The sequence below is a fragment of the Phyllobates terribilis genome, unplaced genomic scaffold, assembly GCF_046119375.1.
Source record: "Phyllobates terribilis strain yellow unplaced genomic scaffold, ASM4611937v1 Scaffold_1__5_contigs__length_1240528914, whole genome shotgun sequence".
Lineage (NCBI taxonomy): Eukaryota > Metazoa > Chordata > Amphibia > Anura > Dendrobatidae > Phyllobates > Phyllobates terribilis.
The window spans coordinates 94,671,737-94,692,040 of record NW_027362761.1 but is presented as its reverse complement, the minus strand read 5'-3'; the positions used below and the strand labels follow the sequence as shown (position 1 = coordinate 94,692,040).

The 20,304-nt window shown below is 46.1% G+C and overlaps 1 protein-coding gene across 1 annotated transcript in view; it reads right to left on the bottom strand.

Moving 5' to 3' along the window:
- The window catches only part of MUSK (muscle associated receptor tyrosine kinase), a 479,574-nt gene extending 459,641 nt beyond the window's left edge, over nt 1-19,933 (bottom strand). Inside the window, exon 1 of the mRNA XM_073664750.1 lies at nt 19,755-19,933. Coding sequence (XP_073520851.1) covers nt 19,755-19,833 — 79 coding nt within the window. The 5' untranslated portion in view covers nt 19,834-19,933. The remainder of the gene's footprint in view (nt 1-19,754) is intronic.
- Nucleotides 19,934-20,304: the final 371 nt, after the last annotated feature.

Here is a 20,304-nt window from a genome sequence, read left to right as displayed (position 1 = left end):
GAGGGGCGTGGATGACGAAAGCGCGCGAGAACTGGAGCCCCGCTGTTATGCACACGCCCGGACTGACTGGCGAGTGCGTGTTTAGTGATCCCACTGGACCATGAACCAGAGAGTGCCTGGAGGGGCGTAACTAAGTATCTACCCGATCCGACCAAGGTCGCACGACGGCATACGACGCCTGTGCACCAGGGAGGAACCGAGCAGAGGGACAAGGTGTGACTCCAGGCCAGACCCCAGACCCGGCTGTTGACCCACACTGGGAAATACAGGAACAAGCAGGTTAGAGCACAGGCTGGGTAGGGTCCAGTACAGACTAGGAGACGGGTTCAGAGCCGCAGATGCATTAATCAAGCAGAGTAAAGCGAAACCGCAGGTGCGGTGGACAGGGCTGAGCAGAGCGAAACCGCAAGTGCGGTGGACAAGGCTGAGCAGAGCGGGCAGAAACCACAAGAACAGAGATAAACCGCCAAAGCGGTGAGCAAAGACAGAGCAGAGGGGACAGGACTCTGTTCACAATGAACAGACTGGAAGGGAAAAGCAGAACCAGATACACACAAGGTACTTGCAAAGAAGTAGCGAGTGGACTCCAAACTCACAAACAGAAGTACAGCGACAACGAGTAGGAGTTAGGTGCAGGTTCAGACTCTGCAGAAAAAGAGAGGAAACGGACACAGAGACAAAACAGGTAAAAGGCCAGGAGACAGTTCAGGCGAGAACTGTACTGCAACGAAATACAGGAACGAGCCTAGGTAAAGCCAACTGCTGGTTCAGACACTGCAGCAAAAAGGAGGAAACGGACATAGAGACAAAACAAGTAACAGGTTAGGAGACAGTTCAGACAGGAACTGTTACTGCAACGAAATACAGGAACGAGCCTAGGTAAAGCCAAGTACTGGTTCAGACACTGCAGCAAAAGGGAAGAAACGGACATAGAGACAAAACAAGTAACAGGTTAGGAGACAGTTCAGACAGGAACTGTTACTGCAACAGAATATAGGAGCGAGCCTAGGTATAGCCAAGCGCTGGTTCAGACACTGCAGAAAAAGGGAGGAAACGGACATAGAGACAAAACAAGTAGCAGGTTAGGAGACAATTCAGACAGGAACTGTTACTGCAGCGAAATACAGGAACGAGCCTGGGTATACGGCCCCCAGAGGCAGCAACGAACAGGCTAGAAGCAGTGTTCAGACAGGCCTGGAAAGAAGCCAGGCTAGTAGACTGGACTGATGATCAAGTTTGCGATCTTGCATAGTGAGAGATGGTGCACTATGCAACATCTCTCACTATGGTTGGAGATGTGCAGAGACTCGGTGGTAACCACTTCTTCGGGGTTCACTTGGTCAAGCTTACTGGATGAAGTGAGCGAGGTATCAGGTACAGGGTGTAGGAAAGTCTCTGTCCATTTGTTATCAGGTAGCACCCCGGTGGGTTCAGGAGACAACTGGATGTCCTCCGCCTGGTTGGAGGGGTGCAGAGACTCGAGGGTAACCACTTCTTCGGGGTACACTTGGTCAAGCTCACTAGACAAAGTGAGCGAGGTATCAGGTACAGGGTGTAGGAAAGTCTCTCTCCATTTGTTGTCAGGAAGCACCCCGGAGGACTCAGGAGGCAACTGGAGGTCCTCCGCCTGGCTGGAGGGGTGCAGAGACTTGGGGGTATCCACCGCCTCGATGGACGCAAGGCCAGATTTATTAAAGATGGAGGGTCCATGCTTTGGGACCATCCTCAAACTGGTTTCAGAGATGACATGTCTGTGAGGCGGGACGGTACCTGAAACCAGATCATTGGTACAATCGTCAAGACTGTGTGGGGACATTACCTCCGCTTCTCTTCCTTCGGAGACTTCAGCGCACAGCGAGTCAGCGAATAGCAGATCTGGTAAAGAAGAAGAAGACATTGCTGACTGTCCTGAAGATATGGGGACTGAACACCCCTTGTACCTTAACAGTCCCCCACGATACACCATGCAAGGTCTCCAGACCTGAGCGGGCACTAGATCTCTCAGCTCTGGACGACTTGTGGGCAAACCAGCAGCACCTGAAAGGAAAGCTTCTTCAAGTTCAATGCTCCAATCTGTAGCCTAATTTGCACAGACATCTTTTGACTGTTTCTGAGTAGGGCTCGTCCTTCTGCAGACAATGCCCAAACCGGCTTCTGGAGTTTTCGGACAGGAATCAGACACTGACTCTTCAAGACTTTAAGCCCGAAACTTCCGGTTAATCTGAGGCTTTCACTTGCCACGGAGACAGTCATGGTCATCTGTGGAGAGGAAACACCAATGCCCAGGGCAGCCTCTCCTACAAGCCTAATGTCTTGGGATTCTCCAACCTTCACTGGACAAAGACTGTCAGGGGGACCCAAACAACCGCAGCGGGACTGCAATCCAATTTCGTGACTGAGTTCCGGCCTCTGCTTTGCCTGCCGAACATTGTCAACCTTCATGGATTCAGTGCGGGTAGCTGCTTCTGCAGGCTGGGGAACAAGAGGTCTTTGGGAGGACAGAACCTGGCATGATGGTTTGCCTCTACGCCTTGCACATCTGGACTGCCTCTTGAGGTTGGGAAGAGAAGTATTCTGCGGAGCGTAGTCATCTTGTGTGGATTCTGGGTGGGCAACAGTCTCTTCGGGATGGAGAACTGGTGAGCTACCCACACACATTACCCATCGGGGCTGCTCCGGGACACTGGGAAGGGCAGCTTCAGCAGAGTCCCCAGGATTTGGGTCGTCGAAGACCATTAGAAAGGCCACGAGGAAGGCCTGCAGGTCAAGGACGATAGGATCCCATGCTTCCCATTGGGATGTGACCCATTTTAATGCATCACCCGCTAGGTAGGATAATATAATTACCACTTTAGACCAAACGGTAGGAAAATAGAGAGGGTAGAACTTGAAATGCAGCATGCATTGCTCCACAAACGCACGGCTTTGTTTTGGATCCCCATAGTACCGTAGCATATCCGCAGGATAGAGTGCCGATAGCTCCATTTGGACTGGTGCGTAATTCGCTTAGGCCACAGCTAGAGAAAAAAATATATTTTTTTATTTATTTTTTAATGCACGTATTCGCTGGACATGGATTTAAAATGTCTCTGAGAGCGAAGGGCCGTGGGGCTCAAGGGGAACCATAGCCTGAGCAAACTGTTATGCACACGCCCGGACTGACTGGCACACGCGTGTTTAGTGATCCCACTGGACCATAAACCAGAGAGTGACCGGAGGGGCATAACTAAGTATCTACCCGATCCGACCAAGGTCGCATGACGGCATACGACGCCTGTGCACCAGGGAGGAACCGAGCAGAGGGACCAGGTGCGACTCCAGATCAGACCATGGACACGGCTGTTGACCCACACCGGGAAATACAGGAACAGGCAGGTTAGAGCACAGGCTGGGTAGGGTCCAGTACAGACTAGGAGACGGGTTCAGAGCCGCAGATGCGGTAATCAAGCAGAGTAAAGCGAAACCGCAGGTGAGGTGGAAAAGGCAGAGCAGAGTGAAACTGCAAGTGTGGTGGACAGGGCTGAGCAGAGCGAAACCGCAAGTGCGGTGAACAGGGCTGAGCAGAGCGAAACCGCAAGTGTGGTGGACAGGGCTGAGCAGAGCGAAACCGCAAGTGCGGTGGACAAGGCTGAGCAGAGCGGGCAGAAACCGCAATAGCGGTAAGTAAGGCAGAACAGAGATAAACCGCCAAAGTGGTGAGCAAAGACAGAGCAGAGGGGACAGGGCTCTGTTCACACGGAACAGACTGGAAGGGAAAAGCAGAACCAGATGCACACAAGGTACTTGCAAAGAAGTAGCGAGTGGACTCCAAACTCACAAACAGAAGTACAGCGACAACGAGTAGGAGTTAGGTGCAGGTTCAGACTCTGCAGAAAAAGAGAGGAAACGGACACAGAGACAAACAGGTAAGAGGCCAGGAGACAGTTCAGACGAGAACTGTACTGCAACGAAATACAGGAACGAGCCTAGGTAAAGCCAAGTGCTGGTTCAGACATTGCAGCAAAAAGGAGGAAACGGACATAGAGACAAAACAAGTAACAGGTTAGGAGACAGTTCAGACACGAACTGTTACTGCAATGAAATACAGGAACGAGCCTAGGTAAAGCCAAGTGCTGGTTCAGACACTGCAGCTAAAGGGAAGAAACGGACATAAAGACAAAACAAGTAACAGGTTAGGAGACAGTTCAGACAGGAACTGTTACTGCAACAGAATACAGGAGCGAGCCTAGGTATAGCCAAGAGCTGGTTCAGACACTGCAGAAAAAGGGAGGAAACAGACATAGAGACAAAACAAGTAACAGGTTAGGAGACAGTTCAGACAGGAAGTGTTACTGCAGCAAAATACAGGAACGAGCCTGGGTATACGGCCCCCAGAGGCAGCAACGAACAGGCTAGGAGCGTGTTCAGACAGGCCTGGAAATACAGCCTCCAGGAAGGCAGAGAAACAGGGAAAAAGAGAACGGGACCTGGCACATTCAGAGTCTAGAAGCACACTGAATGTTAAAGTTGCTCAGGCATCAGCTTCCAAGTGAAGCTGGTTTAAATATCCAGTGACTGACAGCAATAGGCTGAGGACGCATTAGGGGTGTGCCCACAGCAGCTACAAGAATCAGGAAGTAACCGGGCCGCCGCCCTAAACAGTCAGAACAGAGACAAACAGACAGCATGGAAAGAAGCCAGGCTAGCAGACTGGACTGATGATCAAGTTTGCGATCTTGCTAGTGAGCGATGGTGCACTATGCAAGCCCGCCACCAAGTATGTTACACCCGCCTTACGCACGGACGCTGCGCAAGGTCCTGAAAGGATTGCACATTTTCTGTTAGTACAATAAACCTCATTTCAAGGCAGAAACATTACTGTGTCCAACAGTTATTACATATATCAAACTGAAATAGCTGTTGCAAAAACACCAATTTTTATAAAACATTAAGCTTAAGATTAATAGGGGTGCCCAAACTTTTTCATATAACTGTATACCCCCTGACGGAGGAACAAAAAGTGAGCATACTTAAAGGCCAGTTAACTGGCGCTGCCCAACGAGAAGTAAAGTCCTGGTCAGTCAGGGACAAGGGGACTGTGAAGGAGATTTTAGCAAGTCTAAAGGACACTTTTGATACCCGCACCTCAGCAAAGATCAAAATTAGACTTTATGGGTGCAAGCAGCGGGCCCAAGACAGTATAAGAGACTATGCTTTGAATTTGCAAGAGGCCCTGAGAGCCATTAAGCAGGCAGACCCTGACAGTGTGAGGAATGCAGATAAACTGCTGACTGAGCAATTCATTGAGGGTCTGCTGTCCAGCGCCCACCAAACCCAGTTACGCCTGATGGCCCTGCAGAACCCTGAGTTAGACTTTGCACAGTTTAAGGACAGAGCCATCCGGGTACTCAGAGAACCCTCACCCGGTGGCGTTGTGGCCTCCAGGCGCCCTGCTATCACTTATCACCAGGAGGCGGCGCCCCAGTCTATAGAACCTGCAGGAGCCAATGCACAGACTACGAAAAGTACCTCGTCTACAGACCTGCACCATCAGGTCCAAGAACTGACCAAGAGCGTTGCCGCACTAACCAGGACTGTGCAGTCGTTACAGGTATACTCTCCAGGAAAGATCCAGCTGGCTACCAGTCCAGAGGACGTCCCGTGGCGCCAACAGAAGAGGATCCCACCGTCCAGAGGGAAGCCAACGGACCGCTACGACCAGGATGGACAACCCATCTGCCGCCGCTGCAGCCAGCCAGGACATATTGCGAGGTACTGTAATTTAAACGGGCCCAACCTGGGGCAGAGGGCCAACCCCCCGGCGTAAGTTCATCAGGCCCGTCAAACTGGCGTGACAAGTATGTGGGGGGACGACCGGTCTTGCCTGTGGTACTGGATGGCATTCCCATGAGTGCACTGTTGGACACCGGGTCACAGGTAACCACCATCCCCTATGTACTTTTCAAGCGGTAATGGAATGACACGGATATTACCCGCTACGCAGATAATGACTTGAGCATCATCGCCAGCAATGGTCAGCCCGTGCCGCAGGTGGGGTTCAAGGAGGTGACCATCAAAATTGGTAAAGTTGAACTGCCGGCGCAAGGACTGATTATTGTGGACTTTGACCGTCGTGAAAGTCACCCTAAAATAACCTTGGGTACTAACGTTATTGAAAATTGTCTTTCAGAGATAATTGCTATATTACAGCAGGTTGCAATGAATGCCAGCTCCAGCCAGCAGCGTGTCTTACAGAAAGAGATCAGAGCACTGATGAAGCGGCAACAGGTGGAACTGTCTGTTGGTGAGATTGGTAGCGTTAGGATGAGTGACCCATTCCCTATCGCCATGCCCCCAAAAAGTGAAATGATGATCTGGTGTCGGACTGCAATCGGGTTAAGAGGTAGAGACTACCAAGCTATGGTAGAACCCGTTTACTCAGACAGTAGGCCCACCATTTTAACAGCACGGGCGGTGGTTGATGTCCGCCATGGGAGGGCACCAGTCCGAATCCTAAACATTGGGGAAAGAGAAGTATACTTGCCCCGGTATGCCACTCTAGCCAAATTGTTTACCATCAACCAGAACTCTGTAAAGGCCGTGGAACCCTTGCCTCCATCTCAACCAGAGGAGGGTAACGGCTCCAAGAAACAAATGGAGGACTGGTGTCAGAAACTGCATGTGGGCACCGACTCCACTCCCTCACACCAAAAACAGGGAGTCTACCGGGTGGTTCAGGAGTACAAAAGAGTCTTTAGCAAACACCCGCTAGACTTTGGGCAAGTAAAGGGGGTAGAACACCAAATCCCCACAGGAGACCATCCACCCATAAAAGAGAGATACCGGCCTGTACCCCCTGCACACTATCAGAATGCCAAGGGTATGTTACGAGAGATGAAGGAGGCTGGGGTGATCAGGGATAGCTGTAGCCCCTGGGCAGCTCCTCTAGTTCTTGTAAAAAAGAAAGATGGCACGATGAGGATGTGTGTAGATTATAGAAAGGTCAACAGAATAACACACAAAGATGCGTACCCGTTACCTAGGATAGAGAAGTCTTTGGCTGCATTAAAATCTGCTAACTTCTTCTCTACTTTGGATCTCACTAGCGGGTACTGGCAGGTTCCTGTAGCAGAGTCAGACAAGGAGAAGACCGCCTTCACCACCCCGATGGGTCTCAGTGAATTCAACTGTATGCCGTTCAGACTCTGCAACGCACCAGGGACCTTCCAGAGGCTTATGGAGTGCTGTCTGGCGCACAGAAATTTCGAGACGGTCCTACTCTACCTGGACGATGCCATCGTATATTCCAAGACCTATGAGGACCATCTAAAGCACCTGGCAGAGGTGTTCGATGCCCTGGCAGGCTTCGGCCGAAAGGTGAAACCCTCCAAGTGTCATCTACTGAAGCCAAAAGTACAGTACCTGGGACACGTGGTGGGTGCTGACGGAGTAGCCCCAGACCCTGACAAGATCACGATGATTAAGGACTGGCCAAGACCCTCCAGCATAAAGGAAGTGTGGCAGTTCCTCAGGTTGGTAGGCTACTACCGAAGATTCATCTCCGGGTTCACCAAAATGGCAGCCCCTATACAGGACCTCCTGTTAGGTCAGTCATAGACTAAAAGTCAGAAGCCGCCCTTTAAGTGGGACAAGCTGGAGGAGGAGTCTTTCCGCCAGCTGAAGATGGCCCTCACAGGGGATGAGATCCTGGCCTACCCTGATTACGGCCAGCCTTTTATCCTCCACACCGACGCCAGTAACGTGGGGCTAGGAGCCGTACTGTCCCAGATCCAGCAGGGCAGAGAATGGGTAATTGCTCATGCTAGCAGAAAGCTGAGACCCACAGAGAGAAACCCTGAGAATTATAGCTCTTTCAAACTATAGTTCCTGGCAGTGGTATGGGCGGTCACCGAACGCTTCAAGCATTACCTGGCTTCAAGATCACTGTGTACACGGACAACAACCCGTTGACACACCTGGAGACTGCAAGACTAGAGCAGAGATGGATGGCCCGGCTGTCCAATTATGAATTTACCATCAAATACCGGACAGGGCGCGCAAATGCCAACGCAGATGCATTGCCCAGAATGCCTCACTTGCAGGACGGGGGAGAGGATACAGAAGAACTGGAAGAAATTGAACTCCCTGCATTCCACCATCATGGGATCACCCAGTGTTCCCACTGCATAAAGGAGAGGTGCTCTGCCACCGCTATGTTCAATGCCTTACCCCACCACGGCTGGGCAGAGACACAAGATAGTGACCCCACAGTCATCCTGGTAAAAGAGATGCTGACCCAGGCTGATGCCCACCTTGATCCAGATGCTCCAGAAGAGACCAAACAGCTGTGGAAGGAGAGGAGCAAGCTGTTTCTCTACGAAGGGAGGCTGTGTCCGCAGGACCGTCAACTCTCGAACACACGAGCTGACCTGGCAGGTAGTGGTCCCAAGGCGGGATGCGGCTATGGTCCTAGAAGCATACCATGATTGAGCAGGGCACTTTGGATGGAAGAAGCTGGAGTTCCTGTTGCGTGAGCGGTTCTTCTGGGCAGGCATGAGAGGAGCTATAGAGAGATGGTGCAGAGACTGTGGCCCGTGCAACCCAAGCCCATCATCACAAAGCAGCCCCTTTAGCTGGTGGCCCTGGACCACGTAAAGCTGGCTCCAAGCAGATTGGGATACGTCTACGCCCTCACAATCGTTGATCATTACTCCCGGTTCCTAGTGGTGGTCCCTGTCAAAGACTTAACAGCTCAGATGGCCGCCAGAGCCTTTCAGCAGCATTTCTGCCACCCACACGGGTATCCAGAACAAGTGTTGACTGATCAAGGTCCAGCATTCGAGGCTGAAGTCTTCCAGGAATTCTGGAACCTGTATGGCTGCAAGAAGATAAGGACAACGCCTTACCACCCCCAAAACAACGGGATGTGTGAGAAAATGAACCAGGTAGTAATAGACCTGCTCAAGACGTTGCCCCTGGAGGAATGCAGCCTGTGGCTTGAGAAACTGCCGGATCTGGTGGACTTGTATAACCATATCCCAGTAAATTCTACCAACTGCACCCCAGCTTACCTAATGAGAGCAAGACCTGGTTAGCTGCCAATTGACCTGGAGATGGGAGTCCTGACACCCGAGGACACCTCACCAGAAGCAGACTGGAACACAGAACGACAGCAGCAGTACCGGAAAGTACAGGAGAGTGTGGAGCGAATTCAGTCTCAAGCAAGAGAGAGGCAAGAGAGGAATTGCAACCAGCATGCTCCTGCTGCTCTCCTGGCACCTGGAGAGCAGGTCTTGAAGAGGAAGAGATGGCTCCACAAGTTGGATGATCAGTGGGAGAAAGACCCGTACACCGTACTGCCGTCGAGCCATGAAAACCCAAAGGTATGTGTTATCAGTAAGGATGGAGGAGAGACCACAGCCACTGTCTCCAGAGACCACCTGAAGAAGTGTCCCGAGCTGCTGCAAAGCGCTGATGAAGACCAAGATAGCCTTCAACTCGCAGAGGAAAGGGAAGAAATGGTCAGTACAGTCCTCGGGGAATTTCCCCGGTCCTGGACACAAATCAATAACGCTATAGTGGTACCCGTCCTTACCTTTCCCCAGCCAGCCCCTCAAGGGCCTGCAGAAGAGCAAGTAGTGTTGGAAGAGCAAGTGGCCCCAGAGGCAGAAGAGTACATACCAGCAACTCAGGAGAATCAACCCTCTGCTGGTAGTGAGCCTGCCATGCCCGTGGTGAGCCAAAGAGTACGCAGAAAGCTGCCTAACCTACCCGTAACATCTGCAAACACCTCTAGTGCAGACACGAGCACACCCAGTACACAGGGGGTGGAAACAGGGAACCCGAATAGAGTACCACCAGACAGTGGGTTACGTAGGTCCAACAGGAGCACTAAAGGCCAGGTACCCGCTCGCTGGAGAGTCTAATATGTCGTATTTACCTGTATAGATGCAAAAGTAGGAAATGTTTAATGTTTGTGTTACCTGGTTACTAATTATGTTTATCTAGTTCAATGGACTAGCAGATTATGGACAATGAATAGCCGGAACTGTACCTTGTACATAGTTGCACCTGGTAAGGTGCCCTCTTTTGAAGACGACCACAGAACACAAAACCCGTGGAGGTGGCTGAAGACGTGGTCCAGCTCCGGATCATCAAAGCCCTGTAGCCACCCCAGGGCCTACGTGGAGGGTTTGGGACGGGTCCCTCAAAGTGCATCTTGGGTGACAAGGACACCTGGGTACGGGAGCGCCGTGACCTAAAAAGACTAAACTTCTTGTATATATATTACTGTATTGTTGTTACCTGTTGTGTTTTTGCAAAATGTGTTTAGTCCGGAGTACTAAATTTCACTAGGGGGCAATGTGGCACCCCAGGTCTGGTCGCCACAGTGGCAGCAATGTCATGTCTGAGAGCAGGTGGGAGGTTCCCTGGTTGGGGACAATTAGCATGCAGCACCTCCTGCCTCAGTCCAGGGAGGGGAGAAATCTGCCCTTTATAAACTGTATCTTGGGCGGGGTTAGACAGAGAAGTTCCAGACAGAGTCCAGTGAAGTTGCAGATAGGGACAGGTCAGCAGCAGGCTGAGGAGTCCCTGTAGGCAGAGGAGGAGCACGAGGCCAGGAGGGGAGCCAGCAGAGCTCATCCTGGCTAGAGACTTACAAAGCCGGACACTGGAGTCCGAGGCTGTGAGGGTTATAAGCCCAGCAGCAGAAAACCACCACGCAGGGGACTTCAAGTCCTCTGGCCCAAGGAAGCCCGGAGGCTCAGCCACGCGAGAGGGACCACTACTGCCCCGGAGGGGTGAGAAGTACGGAAGGCCCGAGTCGCCAGTCATACGGGCGAGAACAACACGGTGCACTCAGAGTCGTGGGCTACCACCACATTACAGCGGGATAGCCAAGAAAGAGTGAAGTTAGCACGGTGGGCCTACAAACTCCCCCTGACCAGCAGGATTTCCCAGTTGCTCTCAGACTGACCATGCCTCCATTGTTAACCTGTATTCCGAACGGGTCCCTTAATACCGCCAACAGTAAAGACCCTGAATCGCATGACAGACTCCGTGTGGTTACTGCTGCTCCTGCGCACCATCACCACCAACATCCCTATTTACTGCCCTGAGGCTATACTCCTCCCATGGGGAGTTATACTACCCTCTGCTGCACAACACCAGCCTCTGCGGTCTGCCCTGCAGCGGCGGTTCACTCTGACCGCAATCCACGGGGGGCGTAGTCGGACATTTAATCACAAAACCCTATAAATAGACCACCATTTGGGTTGACCACACTGAGCCACGGGACCGGGTCCCCGCCACGCTACAACCCCCAGCATCCACAACAGGTCCGGTTCCGGGTATGCCCACACACACACGGCCCAGGGGGCGCGTCACATGCATTGGATGGATATAATCCATCCAAAGGTATCCTCATTGATATACTTAAAACAAAGCTTGCAAATATTTGTGTGTATTAAAAATATCTCTAAAAATATGTACTTATTATGAATTTCTCATGCATTTTGTATGACCTGTTTAGAAATTTTTTTTATTTCAATATCATATTAAAAATGTGGATACACATATAAAAAGAGAGACTGTGGTTACAGTTAGTTATAGTAAACCTGTAATGCAATTGGTCATATTTAGATGGTAAGAAATTTGGTCTGTGGCCCTTTTGAGGGAGGAAGCTCCCGCAATGGATCTTAGCTAGCTGAATGCTGCGGTGAGCTCTACACCGTGCATGGAACTGGGGAAATACCAGAACATCAACAGTGACTACCCCATTTGGATTAGCAAGCTCTATCAAGGGCGCTAGTTACTAGTCACCAGATGACTTATTGTGTCCTGACCACGTTCTTTAAAACTCTTTTTGGTATTGTGATTGTTTAATCCTCATCTGGCACCAACTGCTTGGACTCCCCCCCCCCACCAGTGAAGCATGGTATCAGTATCCGGAGTGCAAAGCAACAATTTTATTTACGTTATGTTTTGAGGACACATCATCAGATGGTACACACAATTTAATTGGTGATTTAGCCACCTAGCTCAGGTGAGCCTTATGTGCTGTGAGGTAGCGCTACTGAGCATGTTGATGGGCACTCATTTCACCAGGTCAATTAAAGCACACATGCAACGTTTTCCAGTAAACTAAAGTCCAGCAGTTTATTACACATCATAAACTGCTTATAACATAGTCCATCTCAGTGGCTCGCAGGAATTTGACACCATAATATTCTAGAGCCTTTCAGTGGCAGCTACAGTCCTCAGCAAGATAACAACATTAATGTTCATATCAAGCACCGTCTTTTACCTTTGCCGGGTCTAGCTGCTTCTATCAGCTCTGTTCCATCAAAGCTGTGGTTTTAGGCTCACCAGACGTGGTCTCCAGGCCTCATGCCTTCCAGGGCTAAAGGTGTCCCAGGCACAGAGATCAGGTCTCTTGACTTTCTGTGTTTCAAAACCACCCGGATATATATCTCCTCTGTGCGCACAGGACCTGTGATTATGTCACAGTCATGTGATCAGTCACCTGAAGGGGTGAACCTATATGAGATGTAACACACACATGGGGAAGTATGTGGTCAGCCAGAACACACCCCCTCAGATATTTTGGCAATGCAGAAAGCCGCTGCATTACAGTGCTTTTTATAGATTGTAATTAATGAGCAGCACGGTAGTGTACTTCACCAACTGAAATATTAAAATCCATTTTAGGGTATAGATGTCTTTTTCATGCAGATTCTCCTGGAACCCCCCTGAAAAAGAGCTAAGAATACCAAAAAAAAGAATAAATGTAAAACATCTTGCAGTAAATATGTTCAGTATTTTCCAACTTCTTATAACCGCTTCAGGCTTTGAAAGCTGTTAAGTGGCTGAAAGAATTGACCTTACCATTCTTTAGACAGTTTCCAAAAATCGCGCACCAGTTTATATATACAGTTTAAAATAGAGCGAAACTGATGAGAAATGGCTAAAAAGAAGCCAAAAGAAGATGCTTCAGAAAAAAAACAATGCCAGCATTTTACTGAAGCATCTTCTGATTCAAAAACTGAGCGAGAATGCTGTTGTCTAAAAGACATGTGAGGCACGTACCCTTGTTACATTTTTAAACAAAAATCATGTTAGTTTGCAATGGGCTAGATGTGCCAAAACACAAGAAACGCACCCAAACACCTGATAATTCTGAATAAGCAAATTGAGCATTGCTTTTCAGCATCGAGGCACTAACAGAGGCCATTCTTGAAGAATGGAAAAAGACAGGAGTAGCAATATGATGCCAACTTGTTCATTCCATGCCTAGAAGACTTGGTGGTGTCCTTAACCCTAGAACGCATACCTGGGGCCTCGCAGGCCCGCCCTGTTAATTGTTTTCTATTTTCTGCAAGATTACTTTAGTTAGAATTTTGAAACTCTAGGTATTCCTCAGGTACATAGTTGCTTGTCATTTTTGTTTGAGTTATTCCATGTTATTTGCACACGGCCCAGGTATGTGAAAAAGTAGATTTTTATGGTCATGCGTTCTAGGGTTAAAAATCATGGAGGTCATATAAAATACAAGATGTAGAAGTTTTTGATGTGTGGTGCATTCATTATTTCATCAACTAATTTGAGTAAAATTTAACATTTTGTAATGAAAGTTATATTATTAACCTTACTTTCATGTCATGGGTTAAATAATGTTCTATGAAACTCAAAATTGTGGAAATTGTTCTTGTATTTGGTAAGAAATTGATTAATTATGAAGTCAGAGAATTATCAAGAGATTTTAGAGCAAAATGTCCAGCCCAGTGTAAGAAAACTTTTTTTGAGTCCAAGGTCATAGGTCATGGGTCCTTCAGCAAGACAATGACCCAAAGCAGACATCCAAAAGTACAGAGGAATGGTTGAAAAAGATAAAATGGACTGTTTTAAAATGGCCAGAAATGAGTCCCCCTGGCCTCAATCCCATTGAAAATCTTTGGGGTGAACTGAAATCTGCCATTGGGAAAAAGAACCTTGCAAACATTCAAGAGCTTGAACAAACTGCAAAGGAAGAGTGTGAGAAAATTCCACCTATGAAGTCCAATAAGCTTATAGATGGCTACAAGAAACATTTGGAGGCTGTCAGCAATGCCAAAGGGTGTGCAACCAATTATTAATTAGGGATACCTTTAATGCTTCACATGATGTTTATTATGTTTCTTCCTTGAAATTGCAACATGGAAGTTGAAAAACAATGTTTTATTTTTGTATTACTTTGGATCACTAATTAAAAACTCCTGAGGATATAACTTTGGTATATTTCATTTATCTCTGAAGATATTGTACAGTCTAGGAAAAAAAGAAGGGGTGCCAATAATGGTGAGCAGCACTGTATTAGCTGCTTTTTTAATTTTATTTACATTTTTTTCCCCACAGTGCCAGCAAGCAAGGGTAAAATTAAACCATCCTTTGCAGATTTTGCAACTAAATCCAAATCCTGAATGCAAAGTTTGGCACTCTGCAGGCTGTTGCAAGAGGAAAATAAGCCATGGACATCCCGGCTCTTATAGACTAGGGCCTACGGCTCTCCATCAGCACATGAAGGGGCATCACCTGCTAATTTGGCAAAGCAAAGGTGGCCAGCAATCAGAGCAAACCTCAAATTGTCCCCTTCTCACTTCTTACCATACTTTTCATTCTGTCAGCCAAGCCGCGCCCTTAGTTAGCATCTGTTTAGTGTCATTCTCACCATCATCATTATTGCCATTATCCTCTACTACATGGCGTTCTCCAAGTACACCTCCTTCTCTTTCTTTTCCATCAAAACACCAAATATTGATTGATTGTGTGTCGACGAAAGAACTGTACACACCCACCATATCTGGGACAAGAGGTGAGGCTTCCGCAACTGGGAGCTAAATATGTTTCCACCACCAGGCGGTGGTATCTGTCTCCTCCTTCATCTTCTCCAGATCCTGCTAAAAGGACATGAACTCATCCCCAAAAAGCTCATGGCACATTGTTGATTCCACACAGCACCCTCATTCTTTTTGCCTATAAAAACTGCTGTCAAGCAGTTTTACAGCTTGAAAGCCTCGAGGAAAAAAGATATGCAGCAGATGAGTTGCTGCTGTGCATCAAGAGGCAACTTGCCCACTGGCTGGCTCCACGTGAACTGCAACTTGTCAGGCAAAATAACAACCAATCATCACAATTGGGCTCGTGGTTGTGCTAGTGGGCATGGCAATCGGTATGCTGCAATACTTGCGGGAGGACAGGCATATTGTTAACATGAAGCAAAAATGTTGACTATTGGATAGCCATGCTTTTAGATTCTCTCTATAAAACAAATTGAAGGTTTTTTTTCAGCTTTTGAAAGGGAGTCCAAATAGGCTAACTTCCAGGATAAGCTTTATTACCTGGTCTGTAAACCTTTCGCTGAAGAAATGCCCACACAATTTACCAGCAAACTTTCTGAAATCCTCCCGGACACAGCATTCTCCTGCCTGTGCCAGCATTAGAGTTATTAAAAGTAGGCAAAACATCAACAACACCTACAGTATATTTGTCGTGAGGGACCAGATGGTTTTTATGCCATTGCAACAACAATAAATCCCATGGATTTCAGGGTTAACAAATTAGACCAGTGGCAAGAGTTGGCCCAGTTTGCTATGGAAATACTGACATGCCCAGCCTCCAGTTTCTTACCAGAGAGGGTATTCAGTGTGGCTGGTGGATTTGTCACACCAAAACACACCAAAAGAGACCAGGTTATCAGGCACTAGCAAGGAAAGGATATTATTTGTCAAAATGAATCAGGCATAGATCAGTGAATGCTTTCAGGTACCAACGGCTGATGCCAGTTATTAAATCAACCATACCATCTGTCTGCCTTGGTGACTGTCCATTGACTGTCATCTACACAGTTCTGCTGCCACCAGTGAGGATGGACTACACTCTGCCAGGCATTTACTCCTTGTCCATCTATACTGTAGTACTGTTGTTTCCGAAGCTGGTCCTTAACTGCTAAGCATCTCCGAACCTGCCTCGTCTTAACTCTCTATTGTGCTGCTCCTGCCATGGCCACTACACAGCCATGCCAGCTACACACCTCCTAGCTTCCAGCTATGTTTCATTGCCTAAACTGTACTCCTGCTGCAGGGGTTGCTGGGGTTGGCCACAACCTGCCAAGCATCTCCTTGCCAGCCCCGTCCTAATTCTAAACCATGCTGCTCCTGTCACAGTCAATACACAGCCACGACTGTCAAGCATCTCCTGGATGCCTACTGTGTTTTACAGTTCCAGACAGCATTACTAATTTTGGGGAACATACTCTGATGTTTTTGTACCATCAAGATACAGCTCTCTAAATAGGACTAATTTTTATAAAGTTTTGGTGACAAGCCTGAAATTCTTCCTCTTCAAAACAGTGCTCCTGTTTTGTCTCCAGTAAAAAGGAGGTCATTTTTAAAAGGCTTGATAAAAAACCCATTTGTAAGTACCTAATCATTTTGTGATTAGCAAACCAGTTGTAGACCCCAGAAAAGGGAAAAATTCTCACTATTTGTTGAGAAACTATAATATCTTTATGTTCAAAACAGTGCAACAGTTTTGTCTCCTGAAAATGGGATGATTTTGATAATTCTTGGACAGCTTGATAAAAAGCCTTTGTAATTGCCTAAATATTTGATGATTAGCAAACCAGTTGCAGACTCACAATAAGGACATATTTTTTTTATTTCTAGTAGAGAGGCCATTACTTCTTCACATTCAAAAATGTACTGTACACCTGATTTTTCTTCTTAACTAAAGAGATAATTTTTAAACAGCTTTTAAAAAAATCTTTATCTAGTAAAGTGCAAACCTCTTTATACTTATATACATATATTTCCAGGAAAATGAACGTTTTTAATAGTGCTATTCACACACATTTATTTACCGCAAATCTAAATCTAATTTCTTTGGAAAATTTGTCAACGCTGATACATTAGAATTTCCATAGATCCACTCATCTCTATGCATTAGGCATTGCTTTTTGGGAACATGGTTGTAGTTTTCAGCCAGTTTAGTTACAGCATGGGCATATTTTATTTGCTAAAGGAATTGTCCACTATTGGACAACCCATTATAAATGGCCCCAAGGTGTTGCAAGAATAAAAAAAAAAAACTATACTGAACTTCCAGACCAGATCAGCTCCTCATTTTCCCGCAGGTCTCTTGTCACTTGACTGCTGCAATCAATCAGCGGTCATTGTTCAGCTGTGGCATTCACAATTCAATCCACATGTTGATTGGCTGCAGCGGTCATGTAATTTTGTTTATTTAAGGAGACCGTCTGGGCACACGAGGGACAGCAAAGCGGTAAGTATAGATTATTTTAATTTATATATCACCATGGAGGCCATTAAAAATGGGTTGCCCAGTAGTGGAGAACCATTTTAATGAAAAATGGTGACTTGTAAATTAAACTGTGTACTGTTACAGTTCTCTGCACAGAGATCAGACATGATTGTAGTATATGGTCAGCAATATCTGCCCTAGTCTATATACACAAACAATATGCAAGATGATTAGACAGACCCAGGTTTTTTCTTTATCCATATAACACAATACAAGCAGCAATATATTCCTGGTATACTATGCTATCAAAAGATGTCGCCCTTCCTTACATTTTCTGTGCACGATAAGAATATTTTAACAGTGGAGAATATAGTTTGCTGTCGTAGAAATGGGCATTTCTATCTATTATACATGAGCACAAGTGATTACAATTATATATGTAATTTTAGTAATAGATGAACATAAGGCATGTCGCAGAAAGCTGAACGTGATAACTGTAATAAGTATGCTCTACGTGATCTATAAGTATATGGTCTCTGACCAATGGCCCAAGTACAGATACATGACGCAAAAAGGAGGTGCCATTTTTATTGATTGATGTGACATTTTTCATCAAATACTGATTGTTAAATGTTAGAAACGTACGTTACAGAAAACTATTCCTTCATACAAATAACATTTGTAACAAATTATATTTTTCTACTATTATTGAGTTTAAGCCTCCTTCACAAGTTTGTGCTTCCAGCAGGTGTTGTATGCGTTTTTTTCATGGATATCACACACACCCATTATAAACTATGGTGCTGTGCACTTGTCCGTGTTCATACGTAGACTATGTGTCCGTGCAAAGCACACAGAATTATGTCAGTTTTTTCCGGCTGCATGGATGACAAGGGCCAATACAAGTCTATGGGTCCGTGAAAAACACGTACAACACACGGATGGCATCAGTGTACAATCCGTGTGCTGGACGTGATTAACATTACAAAGTATAGGAGAAGCTGTGTCATTTATCTCTTTATCCATACCGGAAAAACACTGATGACACACCGATAGTGAAAACAGACACATGGCTGACACACACATGGAAAACACTGATGGCACACCGATAGTGAAAACAGACACATGGATGACACACACATGGAAAACACTGATGGCACCAGTAGCATTTTTTTGCCTGTGTGAAGGAGGCCTACAACTGAGCTTTATCTGGACTTTCCTGTTTGCTGCCCTGGTCCATTATCTAAATACCCTGGAAGAGCCAAAGTTGTTTGATCCTCTCCTCCTTTACCAAACATTCTGAAGCACATACCCCATTAGGCTTCCCCTTTGATATTTATTTATTTTACTCACTTATATAGAGCCATTAGTTCCACAGCGCTTTACATACATTATCAGCACTGTCCCCATTGGGGCTCACAATCTACATTCCCTATCATTATGTCTTTGGAGTGTGGGAGGAAACCAGAGAACCCGGAGGAAACCCACACAAACAGGGGGAGAACATACAAACTCCTTACAGATGTTATACTTGGTGGGATTTGAACCCAGGACCCCAGCGCTGCAGGCTGCAGTGCTAACCACTGAGTCACCATGCTGCCCTTTTGATGTGTCTTTGCTTTACCAATATAGTTATTTTACCACCAAACTGCATAACTATATTTAATACCAAACCACCGGAAATTACTTCAAATATAATGCAGGTTATATTAAATAATAAATAAATGCAAATCTTTATAAATGAATATGGAAATGAAAATAGTTTAATATGGAAAAGCAAATTTAACCGAAGATCTACTATCAGTCTTTAAGACATCCATTCAAATAGTGATGTAGCAGATTTGAGTTAATAGTCTGGCAAAACTAAACTAGTTTTACATAGGACTGCCAGTAAACGTATTGCATTATTTTGCACTATTGTAATGACAATTACAATGAAGAAAGTGTTAAGTTGCCGATATAGCATTAACACCTTGGACTAAGAACAAAATAATGGACAAATTATTAGGGTCAGAAGCGAAAAACAAATAATAATATAGACATATGCAGAATATATACATATACATCTATATATAGATGTATATCTATATTATATATATCTACATATATTATATATATATATATGTACGGTATATACATACATATACATATTCAGCTAGCGTGTGGTTGTGTATATATACTGTACAAATATATATATATGTATGCTGTATATATACACACATATACATGCACATAGACAGTTATAGTGTCTTGAAATAACACAATAATGAAGGAATCTTAATATACATTTACTTTCAGACATGCAACTGAGTAATGAATCATTATATCTTATTTCAGATATATAGATAAATATTGTACATAAGAACAAAAAAAATTGCATTATTAAAGTAATGTTAGAAGTGCTACATAACAAGTAATGTGAGTGACCATTTAAAACTTCCAGCCGTGACCAAGGTACAAGATGAAGTTGCTCAAACCTTTAGGGAGCCTCTCAGCCAAACCAAAAGCAGCCACAGTGAAGATAGAAAGAAGTGGAATGTGTGGTAAATCTCTCATGATTAATTTCCAAAAAATTGGCGTCTTCAGAAAAACACAGGGAAATTCCAAGCTTCTTTCATTTTAAGCCCTGGTTTGCTCAAGTACTGCAAAGTAATGACTGTTTGTGCGACAGGCCCTGCCGGATCTAAGTATACTCAGGAATTCTGTGACTTGGCTGGAGTGATGGACATGGCCAGCTGGTGTACATCTACTTAGGTCAATGCAAGTACGCCAGGCTCAGGAAACAAGAGAAAGCAAATCCGCCTAGAATCCTTTTTAGTGGAACATTGTGATATACCATACTGGCCGGCTACGGATAACAGTAAAATAATTTCAAGCTTGTGATATGACAAGCAGTGTGGCAACTGTTATTCCAGCAATTTTTCCAGCAATATGGGTGGCCTACAAAAAAACACAGTTTGCTTGATGTGTCATTAAAGGGGTTGTCCAGAACCTAAAATGTATTTTCTAACTATCTTTACACCCTAA